Raw genomic sequence first — 18,314 nt, 5'->3', positions numbered from 1 at the left:
ACGTATGTGCTTCTCGGTTTACGAGGGTAAACACGCTGAGTTCGGGTGTTGTACTTTTTGTTGTTTTAACATGGCCGAGTCATTCACACCGGCTGTATGCATCACTTGGCCGACTGCGACCGTAATAATTGTTTACTTATTGATGTTATATCCTAATATACTATATTCAACCACCAAAGTTATTGCTTGGTGAAGTGGTAAACGATAAAATCATGTTCGACCTGATGATGTGGTAAAACACCTTCGCTTCTATCTGAGTCCATGTTTTTGACACACATGGTCCGTTCCGGTTATCAAATACCTTGAAACTTCCAGTGAATCAAGCAAAGAAACTTTGCTCCATACATATTTTACTTAGTCTCAGAATGTATCACATTAAAACGGTTTTCTCATATTTGACAAAAGACAGGTAACCGTATTTTGATTCCTCCCGTTAGCACGGCTATGTCTGCATTTTTGGAGCGAGCACTCGAAACTTTGCAATGGTTGAAACTAGCTTTTTTCGTTTATCTTTTTAGAATGGCTGTTTTCTGTGACAGAGACATATCCGTTGCTGATATATCGACCTTCACGTACCCTTTTAGGTTTACACGATACTCACTATGGTTTCAGCTATACTATGATGAGATGACCGCTATAGTGCATTTTTATCTTTCTCGAAATTTATTCAGCATACACTAGGAATCTTCTAAGATGTCCTTATAAACCGTCGCCAGTTTCTACTGGTCAGTCCCAGCCAGGAAACAGAGTGGTCTTCGAGATGTCAGACTAAAACTCAGCTAGCTGCACTGACGAGTAACTTTATCATTATTTATATATGGTGCTTTATTAGTATGTAGAAATGCTCCGTGATTTCAATTTACGTATGAAAAAGTTAAGCTGTTCGCAACAGCGTTACTTGTTAGCGTAGATATTCCTTGTCTCCACTTTCGATAGTGCAAAGCGGCTGCAGACCCGTTTAAACGATCATTAATCCATCCTTTCTCGATGCGAAGAACAACCAGATCAAAAAATAGTGTAATAAAACAGGACGAAAGAAAGCTATAGAATTCATAAACAATGCAAATCTGCTACAATTGATTCGCATATTGGCGGTAGGCGATATCTTGTTAGATGCGTATCTAGGCGTCCTGTGGCAGCACCGCAGTAGCGTTTCCTATTCGCTCTATGGTCTCTAGATAAGTAAACAGTAAGAAACTACCCGACCAAAATGTTTATCTAAATACATGATAAATATTGATAGCGATTGATGGTACATTCCTAATCATGTTACAGGAGTTCAACGGCGCAGTTATTAGTAAGTGCCACGTATAACACAAAATGAATGAATTTTGTTGAAATATTTACGATTTTTTTTTTCTATTTTTCTGAACCGTTACGATTTGGCCCTGATTGTCCGTCGCTTGAGCAACAAGGCGCCTAAGCAAAATGGCATCGATCCTTTTCTATTTTCTATACAGTAGTTTGTGACAATTACACAATTAGTTGATAACCAAAATCAAATTCTCTTACAAAATTGCATGACCAACGCTATAACTTCAAAGTTAGCTTAAACAAATTGAACTGATCCTCTGTGGTCTTTCGCGATTTGTCTAGAGCTACTCTATTGCCAACATCTCAATGCCGGCCGGTTTGCCTTTCCGGGATCGCCGAGTTTCAATACTTTTACACTGCGTCCTGCTGATCCAACAAGTGCTGCTGCTGCTGCCGCCGCCGCCGCCATTGTTGCCGCTGACGGCTCCCTCAGCGAACCTTGTCTCCTGCTCGTTTATTATCTGTTGTCTGCTGAGAATGGAGTTTGATTCAGTTATGTTTGGGTACAGGAGTAACCACGATTCACATGTTAGTTCAGCTATGAAGAAAACGAAAGACGGAATCGTCAGACACGTTCGCTAGCAGCAAATCAATTTTGCATCGTGCTCGTGTTTGCCAATGTCTGATGGAAGTAATATCGCCATATAGATAGATGTAAAACTATATAGAAAAAAAACAGAGGTCTGTTCGATTTTCCGAATGAATAAAGAGGGAAGTAGATGCTTGATATCATCGACCGGTCAGAGACTCGCTGCTACTGCCGCTGCTTTGGCCTGAAGTAGCGAAAAGCAAACGGCTGACCGACCACCAACCAACTGGGCCAAACAACTTAATGACGACGGCGCTGGGCAAAGCAGACCAGAAATCGTCCACGTGCTGTATCTAGACAGCACTGCCGCGCCACTTTATTAGTTTTGACAATACCCATAACACACGCACGCTATTGTATAGAATAATACAATCGTCAGTACTACTAACGTTCTATATATGACCACTCGAAGACTACAGAAGCTGTTTTCTTTGCTGCCATCGCAACCGGTTTCGCGAAAAGAAAGCCGGGAAAACAAAATAGTAGAAGACGAACATTCTTTTAGAAAAAAAAAGGTTTTTGTGAGGGTCAGCGGCGGGATAGTCATGCTGGTTTGCCGGAGCGCCGTCCTTCGTATGGACTCCGGAAATACGCGGAGTTATTAATCTGCTATTGCTAATATCAGCGGGGTTGTACCAACGGTGAACTGTGCTTCAAGCCGAGGCTTTTGAACTTGATAGCGAGACAGCAGAATTGTGAAAAGACAACGATTTGGTGATAACGATGTTCACAAACTTGAATTTGTGCGTACGCGTACGTGTGTATATCTGATTTTTTTTTTCTGTTATCAATTCCGCGATTGTACTTCATAGTGTACGTGAATGCCATTGTCATTAAACCTCAACTTTCTGTAAGTCTGCGAGATCGCTGCTTTTAGAGCGTCACAATATATATATATATATACATATATAATTGCTGGATACTACAGCAAAGCGCATACGCATTCGTTGAGAACTGAAGTCCTTTGGTTTCACTTTTTGCGCGATCGTATGTTTCAAAGCGACGTACGTAAATTACATTTGTACTGATTTAACCAGTTATCCTGCTCTACCACTAATACGGAAACTAAAGCAATATCCAACAAATTTATGTTCAAATAGATATACTACGTGTTACATTTCGAGATAAATGTGGTTTTCACGTTAAAACTCCATTTTCTTTAGTGGCTGTTTTTGTTGAGACTTTGCCCTTACCCGAACATATATCTTCTTGAAAAATTTTTGCTCAAAGACTTTACCTTTTAGGGAAAAAAACAGTTTGCTTCGTACGTTGGTTTCATTGTTCACTCGCTACAGATGGGCTGCTAGCGAATCACTCGGAAAACAACGAGTACGTCAACACACAAATGGGAAAGCGGCATGAGCGTTAGGAGCGGATGTCCCCTGTACAGCTAGAGGTTGTACAACCCTACATACGTCTTTTCTACCCCAACATCAATGCAAACCTATGCGTTTCTGTTCTCTCGCTCAATCGTCGGCTTCACGTGCACACACATAGACATGCTAACCTCATGAACAGGCTCAAAAAAAACGCAAAGAAAACGCTCTAGCCCTTAACTCTAAGTAACAGTAACTTCTTACAGCGTGAGGCGACGCCGCTGACTTTTCAAAAGGTTCTCAGAAGCCTAAAAGAAACATCATCGAATGTGAATATTTATCAAATATCGAATCTATGATGGACGCTTCTGGGCGGAACTGCCAACCGTTGCCAACATGGCTACCATTGCCTATGGACAATGGAGGTCGCTACCTCGGCTGTTATGCTGGTCCTCTTGCTGCCACTGTTGTTGTTGTTGTCGTCGTTGTCATTGTTGTTGCTGTTGGCGTAGACGAACCTACTACAAAGGAGATAAAGTAAACTTTCGCTATTTTGCCAACATGGCAACTTTTATCATTCAGAGTCCATTTAAAGTCCATATGTTGTATGCTGCCTGCGCCATCAAAGCTTCGGTATATTTTCGGTGGCCGCTAAATGAACGTGTAAAAATGTTTCAGCATTGTTTTTGATACCTGTTTTTGTCAAACAAAGTAAATACTAAGTACATTAAAGAGAAGGCGAACTAGGGGATAGCAGGCGCCTTAACACGCACGCACTACATATTTGCCAACATTTGCTTGGCCTTGAAAAATGACAAGTCTTGTTCAGTTCTTTAAGCAAAAGAATACGATGAGTTGTCGAGGCAAAAGAGCAAAAAGCTCAAGGAGCTGATTTCCGTTAAGTTTGCATTCAACTTCCATTAAGATCTCCAAGAATATTAGACCTTGCAACAGCTAGAATTCTAATTTTGTTGAGTTCACAAATATAAGGACAAACGAAATTGTATTCCTTCAGACAAGAAGTTGGGTATTTTATAATGATGTCAAACTCTCGTTTTATCTGTTCAAGAGTCTCGTTATCAGGATCATTTAAAGAAGCCAGGCTGTAGTTTCCGTCTGCTGTTCTTGTGGCTAAGCAGCTAATCATAACGCTACATCCTCTGATCGTTAAAGCAATGCAAAAGGTATGCCGCATCGCCGGTTACTAGCGATTGCATCATGCTAACTTCGTCATGGCCATTTAAATAATGTTGGAAGTCTTATGGCTGTCACGTGAGTGATGGGCTGCGTGTGTTATTTCGAGTGTCTTTGCCATCTCATTGATATTGTGTTCTCTGCTTTGGCATTAAAATAGAACGTGCGAGGCTCACCGCACAGGTCATCATCAGAAAAATTGAAGTTTCGAGCAACTTGCATAACTCAACGACTTGATGAATAACCTAATTGAAAAAGCTACTTATGTAATATTTTCAATAAATTAACGGTGATTTCGTTGGAGCAAAAAAGAGCATAGGCGGAAGTAAGCGTTCAAAAATGTTTCGAAGAGGAGTAAGCGATTATACGCGGGAACAATCGCCCTTTCCAAGTGCGAACACTGACGATATTGGACTGCTTCCCACTCCAGCTCTTGTCAAAGACTAGGATGATCAACTCGGTGACTGACCGACACAGCAAAAAAGTACTGAGCTATTCTGTCGAAGCAACTGCTCGACTTGATTTGCCGGCAATGCCGAATGTCAATTTCTAAGCGGACGTCTGAGTCACCCAGGTACCCAATGGGTCGGGCAGTCGAAGCGGATGATGCCACGACCACCACTATCAACATCACCATCAGGTAATAATGGTTCTATAGCGGTTGAGTCACAAGTAACAGTTCTAATGTATTTCGCATAGCCGATTGGTGATATCTTGAACATAGCGAGAACTGACTAGCTCAGACGCTGCGATCATCCAGTAGTAGAAATAGTCACATAAAATTTATTATTGTCTATTTGAAAGATAGAAATTTCTTGCTCTATTGCAGCCACCCAGAGCTATCAACGTTTATACAACATGGTACGTCACGTCAACAGCAATGTATTCTTTGAATAGTCTAGACGTTATACACAGTCAAATTATGAATGTAACGAATGGATTTAGATTTAGAAAGGTAATTAGATATATGTTTCGCGAATCCCTGCCGTTGTACAATTAACTGCATGCAACTCAGTCCTTACCCAAGAACAGAAAGTACGTCCCTTGGGCATTGAGCGCTTTTTGCTTAATCCCATCAGCCCTTCGTATCTGTTAAACATTAAAAGATGTCTGTTTACTGGTCGCATTTATAAGTTACAGGGTGGCCTTATCTACACTAAATTAAAGGCAATCAAAGGTACGAACTACTTATTCGTACTGAAATTAGTTGAAGCCTGTTACCACCAAAATGCTTTCCTTCATTCGAGACTTATACCACCAGTGAACAATGATAATAATAATAGTATGTTCCTGGTTCTATGCAAAGCAGATGTCAGCGACTCTACTATGTCAGCATTACTCGTTGCCTCTAGTGACAAGTTTCATCACTTGTTCGAAACCTGTACTATACGAATTAAGCGACACACTGATTAAGTTGTCGCGAGTCAAATGTTGCTGCTTTGTTTTTTTGAGGCATGATATCTCCTACCTGCAGCTTGATTAACGGTTACCGTGTCTACCATCTTATCTGGGGTGCCTTTTGCACCACAAAATTTCCCCTTAGCCAACAGGCTTAACACTCGACGACATCGATAGTCTGATCTCTACGACCTTCTTACCTGACTGCCGCCTGCTTTTCTATCTGACTCATCGTGGTGTGCACGTTTCGCATCAATACACAGGCAGGCAGACGACAAGGTCACAGGAACACATGCGGTTATAGTCACCCAGTGATACAATCGCACCCTTGATGGTCCTGGCGTCGTCCTAAGTGGCAACAGGAACGAAGCAACAGGAAATGGGTAACCGCAACAGCATTATCGCATCTATCTAATCATCATCCCAAACAACACCCCAATCACCTCCTTCCTAACCCGATCAATTGGGTCAAAAAAGAGAACCGACAGAAGCTGTGGGAACGCGCAGCCGATTCAGGACTGGCATCCCGCTCCGACCTAGCTAAGGCCATCGGTCATGAGGCGATGAGTAACACCAACGGTCTAGTTACGACGGTGGCAGAGAACAGGCACATGATGTCTTAGTGTCTGTTTCCTCAGCTAAACGTGCAGCTTTACTTTCGCAGTCGCGAACATGTACGTGGATACGTATACAGAGACATATCTATGCTGATAGTCTTGCAGCAAAACAGCCCGAGCCGAAGTTGTGAATCGTAATGGGAATGAAAGCAACGACAAACACCATAAAACAGATGGGAACCCATAGTAACCCATAGTAAACCCACTTACATATCTTACTCACATCTGCATAGGTTTAATAGAAATACGCAACAAGCAGTGTTGAAGGCAAAAACGTTTGTTAGCTGGTTGAGAGGAAAGTACAATACATAACGCCTTCTCGTATTTACTAATTCTTTTAAGCTAAATGAGGTACGACGTACGAGGTGCAACAGTGTCGAGTAAACAATGAAATGTCTATGATGTTTGTGTAGATCACTCTTCTTTTTCCGTGGGCGTAGTCTCTGTGGTACACTGAAATGTGATTAGTAATATTCCCAATGTGATTAATATATAGACCCGGAAAATTAATTTTTAGCAAATCCTCCCACATATTACTTTCAACGAAATGCCAACTCATTAGGTATTATCATTATTACGTGCAAATTTGCCATAACAATTTACCAATAAGATAAGCAAAGGTCATTGAATGAAACATTACGTATACCCAGAACAATAATGCATTTTAGGTAAGTACTGCTATTCCACATGTTTGTTATTTTGTCTCTACTGAAATCTTAGAAATAAACGGGTTAACGAAGTCCTTTAGCGTGTCAATGAACCAAACACTGGTAAACATTGATATTATCACGGCGATGCCTATTTATCTGCTGCAGGTACCACTGTTGACCGCAGTTACTATAATTATCAGTATATATGAGTCTGCGTCCGTTACGAGGCAAAAACGTTTCGTTAAACGAACTAGAAGCTTTTGTAATTAATGCATGCAGTCGCAAGTATATTAGAGGTACTCTACGCCATATATTTATACCAGCATATCGGTAGAAGGGAGCAACCAAACACAGAAGAGCTAGTACGTGAACAATGAAACACAGAACACCAAACCAAAAAACGTTACTCAGGGAGCGACGGATGCTGTGACTATTTTTCTAGTCTTTTCTTTTTTTCTAAAGAGATCACCTGCCACTATCCAGGTAAATAGCTAAAACCTACGTCGTATGACGAAAAAATAAAGCAAAGCGAATTGATTGAAAAATAATTAAATGAAGACAAAGTACTGTATAAAAATTTAAAAAAAAGATAAGAAGACCTAAGAAAAACAACAGTTCTGGCAGAAAAAAAAGCTTGACACCTTTTTTATGTGCGCCGCATGACCTACTATAAAATAATAGAGGGCGTATTGTCGATAGAAACCATCACCAGCTCACTTTCAGCTAGTGCAACTGCTAAGTAGCAACTACCAAAATCGACACTACTAATGATAAAGTTCACCATCAAGACACAAGCAGACAACGAAGGAGGAAGACTGTTTAGATTGCGGAAGAAAATTGGCAACATGATACACGTTCGACTTAAAAGCGACCGTTACGAAAAGACAAAGGATTAGTCAGAAGGAAATATCGGAGTAAGATGACGATAGCGTTGTACGTGGGAGCAACAACAATTCCGTTACCAGTGCACACACACACACACAGACAAATCCGATCTTCACGGGCTGATAGGAAAAACATCGGAATCAGAAGACAGGTAGTACTAATTAAAGTAATATTGGTAGAACGAACATTGCTTTGATAGTTAGAAACAAGTCGAAAATTGTAGGACGAATCGAACAGAAGAGCAGTTTGCCATAGTTGTAAATGCTGTCATTAAGTAAGTAAAGGGGGAAACGCTCAAGGACAAGTTCAATACAGGAGGAAGTCGGGAATTGAAGCAGGTAAAAATTTCATTAGCAGCATTTCATGGCTCGACAGCTGTTTTTGTTATTACTGTGAAACTGCGCAGAAAATTCAAGTTACCACTATTTCTATATCATCTTAGACACGACATGATCAGGTTGTAGTTGAGCTGTCGCCGTTGCTGTGGTACTACGACAAGACAATGATGACTCACTCTCTTTGGTCGGTAGCGGATTCTTCAGCTGCGTATTAGCATGCTTCAGCTGAGACTGGTTGAAACTCTCCACGCCCTGAAGCAAACCCTGGTGAGTTTTTTCCCCTTCGATGTCTGTTCGCCAGCGAAAGATCAGCGACCAACAAAGTCAGAGAAGATACGCCGCACATGACAGGATACAATAGACGGTGTTAAAAAATCCGATGATTGAGTGTGAGCGGATGGATGAATAGAAACGAGAGTCGATAGGTCACCATCGATCATGAATTCAATCGAGCGCAATCGTCAGGGGCGTCGCGATGTAGAGTAGATAGGAAGGATATATTATAATTTGATAATTCAACAGGCAACCGTTCGGTAACAGGATTCGATGGGTAGAACAATGTGCAGAAGTTCAACCGGGAGGAACAGAAGACAGATGAAAACAAATTGTTTACTAAATGAATTTACTTGATCCAAACGAATAAACGCTATGTAATTATGATTATAATAATAATATTACTTGGAAGTTATGAGCAAAACCATACTACTGACTAATAAGTATCATTGGGTGCTATATATCTCGCTTGCTAGCGATAAATCAGTAAAATATTACCGTTAGTTGTCAAATGAATTTATAAACGCCGACATTTTCAAAAACCTATCAATAAAAGATAATAGAAAACTGCGTATACCGGCTGGGTTTTTGAGACTCGTATACGTGATAAGGTCAAGGACCTGTCAAGATAAACAAAGACAACTTTCAGGCTAAATTTGTTAACAAGAGTGCATAATCGAGGTCAACATGCTTTGCTTGAATCAGCGAATTATAAAAGTATCATTTTTTAATTATTTGCCTTTTAATAAAAAGAAAAGAGAAACGGAAAAGTATTCACACTTACAGAGGTGCGAACAGGATAATATGCAGACTATATCTTGAACGCCCTCTAATGCCAAAAATTTAGCGTATTTACAGTTACAAAAAGGCACAAATGTCTAAATTAGCTAGATTTATTAAAACCTGGTGGATACTTACCTTCTTTGGAGGGAAGAACGACCTTCTCCTGAGTCTGCGTCGCTTTCAGCTTTTCCTGCGAGAAATTTACCAGCTCGTCGGCAATAGCGGCAGCAGGCTTTGGGAGACTATCTTCGGAAGACATGCTTACGGTTTTCGGCTTGATCTAAAAAAAGCAAGCAAAGCGCATACATAATTGCTTAATATTAATGCACAGTCGATAAATGCGTTGAAACAACAAAACAACACCGATGAGCCTATTGCGGAGTCGAGTGAGTGTTTTTAACGTAAGATCGTATTGATTTCTCACAGGTGCCCTGCGCTATATTAAACTGTATTAATTACAATTATATGCTATTCTTCTGATATCCAGAACCAAGCAGCGTAATCTACAACAATAAACACCCATTACTAACAAAGAATATACTTAACCATGTTACACAGCATACCCTAGTTGCTGATTGTTGAAAATTAATATAAATGTACCAATGTAGCGAGCAGCATCGAATAATAATGACAACATGGCCATAACTCAAATAAAATGCAGGAAACGTTACTATCTTTTCTGCCTATCCTAAGCTTTCGATCGATAATGCTCAGAAGGCTTTTTTTTTGTTTGGAAATTGCCAATAAATATCCTGCCTGAGTATTTTGTGGTGCTTGTTGGCTTAGAGATTTTGGGGGTACATTATATCAATCGATGACATTACAACAACTCAGTTAGGCTATCTGTGCTAAGACCGCTGTTCTTTCTCGTTCCATCTTCAGATGTTTTTTGCATGCTAGCGGGGAAACTAATATTAGCAACCTTAGCTCTAACGTACCTATGATTAGCCAGATAGCTCTCTGTTCTTCGCTGTATGGAAAGTAGTTAATCGACGTATTTGATCTAGTCTAATTTGACTGGATATATTAAGCATCGATAGGAGCTTTATAGGGCAATAGATGGAATGAATAGATTAAATCGATTTTTATACTTTGCTGTCGCAGGCGTTTACGGGTAACCTTTTTACTATCGTTGCACCTTTGTTCCTTCGTATACATTTCTACATATCCCCTGTGCTATACTGAATTCTATATGAATTAATAGAAGAAACATAGGAGAATGAACAATTTTTAGTGTATTTTACCTGTGTATTTCCTATCTTTTACTTCTTGAATATTTTGGATGTTTGAATATTCGCTTAAAATCTCAAACGTTTGAGAACCCCCTTTATCTTCGGTAAAGGCTCGAAAGTGGTAACCTTTACTGATGTAAGCCTGACCTATAAAAAATTTACTTGGCCGATCTTGGATAGCTTTGCCATTCTCTTCGGAATATTTAACAGATCTTTCTACGAGGCAGCCTCAGGTAACGCGAAATTAATTATGAAATGAGAACTTCAAAAAACATAATTATCAACTATTATTTTTTTTAGGTATACGTGTCAAGAGAAGTTTAGACCAATGCTTAAAAGAACGTTTAAGTTTTTACACGATGCGTTTCAAGCGGACTTCAAGATGATCTACTGGATTATTTAAAAAAAAAAGTCAAATAACTTTATCCTAATATGATAGTTCCAGAGAAGCTTTTGTTGTTGATTTTTAAGCAGCAATTAAAAATGTCTAATAATTTGTGCGACTTCTCGTTGGCTTAGTCTGCACATTAGTTTCAGAACTTTCTCGACACCTCAAACGTGCAGAAAACTAGTTTATGGCTAAAAAAAAACTATTTAACGTTGGTTATTTTGTGTAAATTGTAAACAAACCTTCGCTTCGGCTACTGCATGGCCGTGTGTTCGTCTATTTGCTGATGGAATTGCGCCATAATCTACCTCTCTCGCTCAGCCGCGTTCATTAATCGAACATTACGCTCCCACCTGCAACAGCTCCCCACCGCCTAACTTCAGTAGGTAAAATTAACATTGCACGCAATTTAGTAGTGCTTCTCCCTCAGCTATTTTTTCTACTATTACTATTGCCAGTACGGCTAGCCGACCGAAAACTCCGCTGTGCACCAGTTTCACAATGTATTTTTAACAAATAAGATCAGAAACTGCCACACACGCTCTCCCCAGACGGACAGACCCAAAAAAAAGCCGACCGACCGACCGACCGCCAGTAGTATCAGTGCGCTACAACCTACAACCAACGAGCCAGCTCCAGTTTACTCGGCATTTTTTTCAAAATGGTTCTTCAATATTTCTCTCTGCGCACCTGTTTTCTGCTCATTTTCCGCTTCGCCTTATTCGTCGTGGTTCAGAGATCCGAGATAAATTGCAACGCAAAAACAATGCACGCTAGCTATTCTCTCGTTTTCGTTTTTCTCGGTCGCTATCAGTCGGCCTCTATTCACGTGTGTGTTAAAAGTTTTGGTTGTTTTTAGCTACAGGCTTTCCCACTCCCCATTTATTTGGCTCCGTCGTGGTCCTCATTAGCTAGCTGAAGTATCTACTTGCGTTTGACGCAAAAGTAACAGTGTTTCTCTGTACCGTGTGCCGTTCCTGGGGATCGCCGCCATGACTTGCCAATCTCGGCAAAACACTACCGCCGTCGTTATGTAGGCCATCTTCTTCGTCACGTGCTCACAGATTTCATTCTTGGCGTCTTGTGGTAGAACGCATGGCGATTTACACCTTCTGCTTCCCTTCTGCCTCAAAAGCCAGACCCAGTCACCGAAGTGAAATTTTTCAACTCGTTTTCCGCTTTGTTCTATCTGTCCTGCAGTCGCCTTCATGTACGAACCTGGTTTATTTTTCCTTAGTGTTTAATCGTTGGCGCGTCTGTCACAATCAGGGCCTGTTACTGCGGCCAAGTATGCTCGTAATGCCAAGCCCGAAGCGGACTGCCATCTGCCTTTCTATGGATAACTTTCGAGAATAGCAATAACAGCAATGGCGCCATGAGCAACAATTCGCAATTCTTTATAAGTACGATCTTCTACTAGAACGGTTACTATAGCCCGAGAAAGCTACACGTTGATGCCAAATTTATGTCGCATCGAAACGTTAGAAGATATCAGCAGTTTTTTTCTGGATTTAATATCCTCTGTGTTGGTTCTAACTGGTTGCTCTTGTAGTAGACAAACATATGCGGAGTGTCACAGAAATCTGTAGCAGGTGGGTCATTAAAATACATTGCCATATGCCTATAACCAGAGGCTGCGCAATGGCTAAAAAAAGACAGTCCCATACCAACTAATATTCCGATCAATTTGTGCAGTCATTTCTCAGTCCGCGCCAGTGAAGAGCTTAAATTCATTAAGTAGCGCCCGTTCATCTGGTCGTGGCGCCCGAATTTCTCAACCGTCGACTGGGCTGCCACACAACAAACGAAATTGCAAAACAAACAAAGAATAGAACTAGCAGACGAACCGCAGCTTATTTTTCTTCTACAGTACCGTATGACTCAACATCTCCTGCTGAAGTGTCCCTTGATACACAGCGCCAACTACACGACATATAAGCTGCTTATAGCAGACGACAACCAAAACAGAGCTACTAAACAGTGCCATGTTGCGTTCTAGACAGAACACTTAATAGCACAAAGAGAAACGGTGTAAATAAAGAGAACTCAGGCTCGATGAAGAACGAGAAAATCGGCGAAAAGCAGCAGTATCTCACGACTCATAGGGTTTGCTGGTGAGTATCATTATTGACCGATTGTCACAGCCCCACAATGACGAACGTGCAAGCGACAGCCTGAGCGACCATTTCTTCAAATCCAGCAAAGGCAGAAATCCAGCTATTCGAAGTGGGCTGATACCCACCATTTGTTGAATAATAAAAATACTAATATAGTATATAATAACAGTAGTAGAGGCACCGGTCTGTACCTATCTATTTATTGTTTTTATGGGCAGAATGGCCGCTTTAGTACCCATCGCCTTTTCTCAGTCAGCGAAACGAACACAGAATGTGAGCTCTGTGTAGTGGATAGAGCGGTAACGAAGAGGATATGAAAGTTAACGTGCTAGGCCAATTTGATGGCTCTTCTGGTCGAATTGTTTTCGTTTTGATTGGCTTGCGCCGTAAGGTGTAAATACATTTGAATTTTTATTGTTTCTATTCCAAACTGTTACAATTAAATAGTACCAGCATTCATTCACTCCAATACGCTAGTAAACTTTCTAACAGACCGGAATTTATTATAATTATTAGCTTCAAGTTAGTTCGATGCCCATGAAATGAGACATGGTTTAGTGAAACAAAATTGCAAGCAATCAAATAATAAAGCTGAGGTGAGCGGCGACTGCGCGATGTATTTGGACAATGATGACGCCGCTGTGGGTCAGTATAGTCCGATGATAGTGTGAACTTTTATTGCTTGGCTGTTGATCTATTATATGTGCCGGCATTCTTCGGCATATATGTTCGGCATAATCTTTCGCAAAATTCAAACTAGGAGTTTTTGTCTTACATAATCGAAGATAGGAAAGCAAAGAGGAGATAGCAGATTCAAAATGGCGATATGACTTGCCGGCAGCTGACCTGATGACAATGGGAGCGAAAAGTTAATCTTCGTGATCTCGGACCATGTCGGCCAGAGTAAGGTATTATGAAGATTTACAAAACAGAAATCGATCTAATAAAAGCTGCAGATATCTAGTATTACGTAAAATCGAAAGCTCCCAACTTAAAAATAAGCAAAACTCTTCTTGTATAGTTAACAATAATTGTAACATCGACAATTAAACTAGTTACATATTAACTTGTTCTTACGTACGTTACATGACATGCAAAAGTTTTCCCTTGGTTGATTGAGACTCAACTACGCGCGTCCGAAGCGCAGTTGTTAATCGAGGTAAATAGCCCAAGATACGCGCCAAGCGGCGAATAATGTTAGCTACACTCCCCGATCGCTGTAACGACTATAGGTATTTCAACAGCAAGAGAAAGCTGAAACAACCGCCTTCTTTTGCTCTTGTTGCGAACTGGCCATGGTTATCGTGTTGGCCGCGTTCCGGAGCCCAACGGTCTGACCCGATGGCTCAGTTGAGTGTTGTTGGGCTCTGACTGCGCGGGCGCACGCCCAAAAATACGACCCACCAACCAAGCAGCGGCCAAACAACAGTTATCGGCATTATCGTCCACAGCAACAACGGCAAATAGAACATTTCTTCGAGACGCCACCGTCGTAACAACAACACAGTTCTACTGTCATGAGCATACCGCCATGGCGGGTGCCGCTGCTGCTGTTATCATAGAAGGGACAGTGCATCATTACACAACAGCTACATGAATGCGGCGCAGCAGTACATCGACAACGGCCAGCCGCATTTATATACCTAGTGGCCAGCCAAAGGGATCAGCCGTTGGCTGACGAGAAGTCTCAAAGCGGCCGTGGTGCTTCTATTGCCGCTAACGACGGCGGTACTAATGGTGAATGGCCACCGCTGCTGCTTCTAGCGCGAGCAGCAGTTCCAAGAAAGGCGACAAAATCGTGCAGAAAGTTACGCAACGAAATCGTGCCGTGCTGGACGTTGCAATAGATGTAGCGAAATGCTCATCGCAAAAGACAGACGGAACCATTACCTGGCTGCATTTCGTCCATGTTATATATTATGTAGCTCATACAAAACTATTATAGCATTCGTCCGCTGTAGCCGGCGTATTCAAGAACAGTGGCAGCTACAGTATCAATAACACACACTTAATATATCCAAACATGTATATTCAATAGGATTGTAGGGCTGTCTTGGTTTTACATGTGGTTTCTACTGACAACCGTGCGCGAAAAGTCTGTAGAAATGGTCTACAATGTACAGAATGATTTGACACGATTCTTCCGTGTATGTCTTATGTCCAAATAAGTTTTATAAATATACAGCTATGTAGACTTGGTATTATTGCTGGCGTAGCTATTTACTCAATAGGCAAAGATTAAAGTTTGACAACAAATAGATAGACGTCGACAATTTTGTTATTATTGTAACGTCACACGGAGTTCACGGAACATTCCTCGAAGGACTATGCAGATAGTAGTCAAACAGTTGTTCGATGGTGATGATATATTATAAAATCTTTGGCGGACGACGTAATCCGTGTAGTTGAAATGGTCTACCACAGAAATGTTGATGTTATTTGAATAATCGGTTTCATTCAAATTTAGCCTTCTACATTCACTATGATAAATATTATTCTCTCCTGGTTGATCTTACGCTTGTGACCCGTAGCGTTTATAGACTTAATTGAAGGTTATCAATTTCACGATGGTTACAACCAACAAATGATGCCGTGTTACGAAATACCGTAGAGACCAGACATACACTGCAGTTACCACCAAAAACTTGGCTGCATATATATATATATATCTTGTGGATTTTATAGAAATATTTTAGAAAGCCTAATTGTCGACACTGGTTATCAGCCCTAAAAAATGGTCAAGGTTTTTTAGCAAACCGGAAATCTCAGGTTAACATTTCGACGCGCGCCTGAGTTGCCTGTTCTGTTATCCATAGCAATTAAATAACACCAGGAGGACTATCGAACCGATCATAGCGAATGCTACTAAACACTATTCTTGCTATATCAATGATAAATTGTTGATCGCCGATAAATCATCTAACCTCCATAGTATAGCATTCAATGCTTTCCAGGTCTCTTTACTCTTAGCACTGGTTGACACGCGTGCATAGTTCTAGCTGATAGAAACTGATGCGTTGATTTCATCGTTTTTGTCGCTTTTTCCTTAATCATAATGCTTTGTAACAGGCCAAGCCGAGTTGACCGTTCCACTTATCCTTCACGCTTCCCAGCCATCATATTATTGAACACTCAATACGAATAATGTTTTACCAATGACGAATACTAAGCCAAATAAACAAGTAAAGGTTTGTAATGAAAAGCCGTCTGTCCGGTCAACCTACGGATTCTACGGTGCATCAAATAGGAAAAACAAACAACCGCTAGATGGCGCTGAGTAGTGACTGAAACAACAGCTTTATCCATCGAAAGGAGGATTAAAATTAACAGCAGCACCTGGTAGCGAGTGAACCAACATTTGAAGACAATCAGTCGTCGTGATTGAAATGCTTTAATCCTCCTGAGCTAGAAGAACAGTCCACCACAACTGCTACAAGATCACCCCTTAGACGATACCAGACGGCATTTCATTACGGCTACGCTGGACTGCGTAGCTTAAATAAGTCGTGTCACAGAAAAACATGTAAATATCCTTTTCCACGAATGACAAATGAATACGTACGTTGTTTTTTACTCACTTGTAGAATTCCCTCAATAGCGTTGTATTTTACTCTCATACCTTCCACAAGAAAAAACATTTCAGTTTCGTCATGCATTACATATTACAATATACAAGATATGCCACATATCTACACAGACTGATACATGCGTATTATGAGGACCAAGTACTTGTCAACCAATGATCAACATTGCATCATTGCCGAAGGCAAGACTCTAGATGCTTTTTGTAGGGAAACCGGGGATAGGTTTCGAAAACTCAATACATAAAAAATAAATAAACTAATTTAACATATCCTGGTCGTAAGTGCCTTGCCGTTATTTTGCCGTTGCCTAGACCGTTACGCAGCCTATTAGCTCTACGTACGTTAGTGCTACCATCGGTCGCTATCCGAGATGAGAATCTCGAAGCGACGCTAGCTTTGCTGTAGACTCACGCACAATACCGGCTGACGTTTTCCCCCTTCCGGCGCTGCTGTTTAGAATGTTGACCCAGCGAATAAGCAAAACATAATGCGCGATTCCCCAAGCTTAGTCGACGCCAGAAACAACATTTACAAGTGGGCCCACATTACGTACAACAGCATATAACAATGCTGGTTTTCCTATTTACTAATTATGACTAGGAACGTGTTCTTTTCAAAGACAGTCGAGCTTTGTACACACATTATCGCCGCAGCCACGGCCGTAAAAATGAGATGAGGCAGTAGGGAATGAACACCAGATTATCCGTTAGCTCTATTCTATCATGAAAAAAAATATTTTCTCTATGGCAACTAATGCAAGCCAAACATTTCTAGTATTCCAAAAATATCGCAATGACTGTTAGACTTGCGTTTTGTGTCACAAGTTGACCTGTGATATTACTTTTGTTTTAGTTTTTTTTGTTTTAGTGTTAGTTTTGCTTTAGATTTGCAATGCACGATAAAAGTAAAAAAACAATCTATGAGTTCTTACTTTGTGTCTTTGCATTATTTTTGTATTATTTTCATGTCACTAGATTTGCGCTCTGGTTTTCTTTTTATTATATAACATATGCATACGTTGTTGTAAGTTCGTATCACTAGCAAACAAGTGGCTGCCGTTATCTCTACAAAAATAGATTACTTTTAATATTCAACGTTTTAGTTTCCTGGCGAGCGTGAGTGGACGAAAATAGATCCACGACATATCTAAGTATTGCGCACCGCATACTCTCAGCAGCTGGAATGATGAAGCTGGTCTGTGATGTTGGCAGCTCATTCAGATATTGTAACACCCTGAGATGAGGTAAAGATTTTGTCAGAAGACGATAGGAAGGAGGCTGGTTACAGGAGGATGGCAGGCAGAGTTGCCATTCGTCCGATCATCGGCCTTCATCGTAACCACGTCTAATACGCTATTCTCTACATTTCCTGTGAAAAGGAGGTGCGTCTGAAATGTCGTTTCTAGGAGCAAACACTTGCAGATAATAGTAACTTCGGGTGGTTGTTTAAAATGTTCAAACGAGATTACAGTGCGCTACTATCTATTTTCACACTGAATACTGTGACGTATATACTAAGATTTGAGATTATAGATAGATTCTTTGATTGTAAAATTTATATTCAAACTATAAGATTCAGTAGAGTTGGTTAGTAAATAGCACGAGTCTCTTTTTTCACTGCCATATTTTATATGTAC

The 18,314-nt window shown here is 40.7% G+C and overlaps 1 protein-coding gene and 1 long non-coding RNA gene across 4 annotated transcripts in view; one reads left to right on the top strand and one right to left on the bottom strand.

The window, feature by feature from the left end:
* cib (thymosin beta cib) overlaps positions 1 to 18,314 on the bottom strand; it is a 39,443-nt gene that overhangs the window by 6,784 nt on the left and 14,345 nt on the right. The window contains exons 2-4 of one of the 3 annotated variants that reach the window (XM_022788594.2): positions 11,220 to 11,354; positions 9,493 to 9,637; positions 8,478 to 8,591 (exon numbers count right to left, since the gene is read on the bottom strand). In XM_022788594.2, coding sequence (XP_022644329.1) covers positions 8,478 to 8,591; positions 9,493 to 9,616 — 238 coding nt within the window. In that variant the 5' untranslated portion in view covers positions 9,617 to 9,637; positions 11,220 to 11,354. Of the gene's footprint in view, positions 1 to 8,477; positions 8,592 to 9,492; positions 9,638 to 11,219; positions 11,355 to 14,175; positions 14,203 to 18,314 lie in introns of those variants that run through there. The other 2 variants (XM_022788589.2, XM_086977190.1) reach the window with 2 other exon arrangements.
* Positions 12,859 to 16,959, top strand: LOC147758127 (uncharacterized). The gene is made up of 2 exons (XR_015318943.1): positions 12,859 to 13,091; positions 13,880 to 16,959. It is a non-coding gene; the product is annotated as an uncharacterized LOC147758127 (long non-coding RNA).

The sequence above is a fragment of the Varroa destructor genome, unplaced genomic scaffold, assembly GCF_002443255.2.
Source record: "Varroa destructor unplaced genomic scaffold, Vdes_3.0 BEIS01000001.1, whole genome shotgun sequence".
In the NCBI taxonomy this organism is placed as follows: Eukaryota; Metazoa; Arthropoda; class Arachnida; order Mesostigmata; family Varroidae; genus Varroa; species Varroa destructor.
Note: the sequence above shows the minus strand (reverse complement) of the source record. Positions and strands in the feature narration are given on the sequence as shown.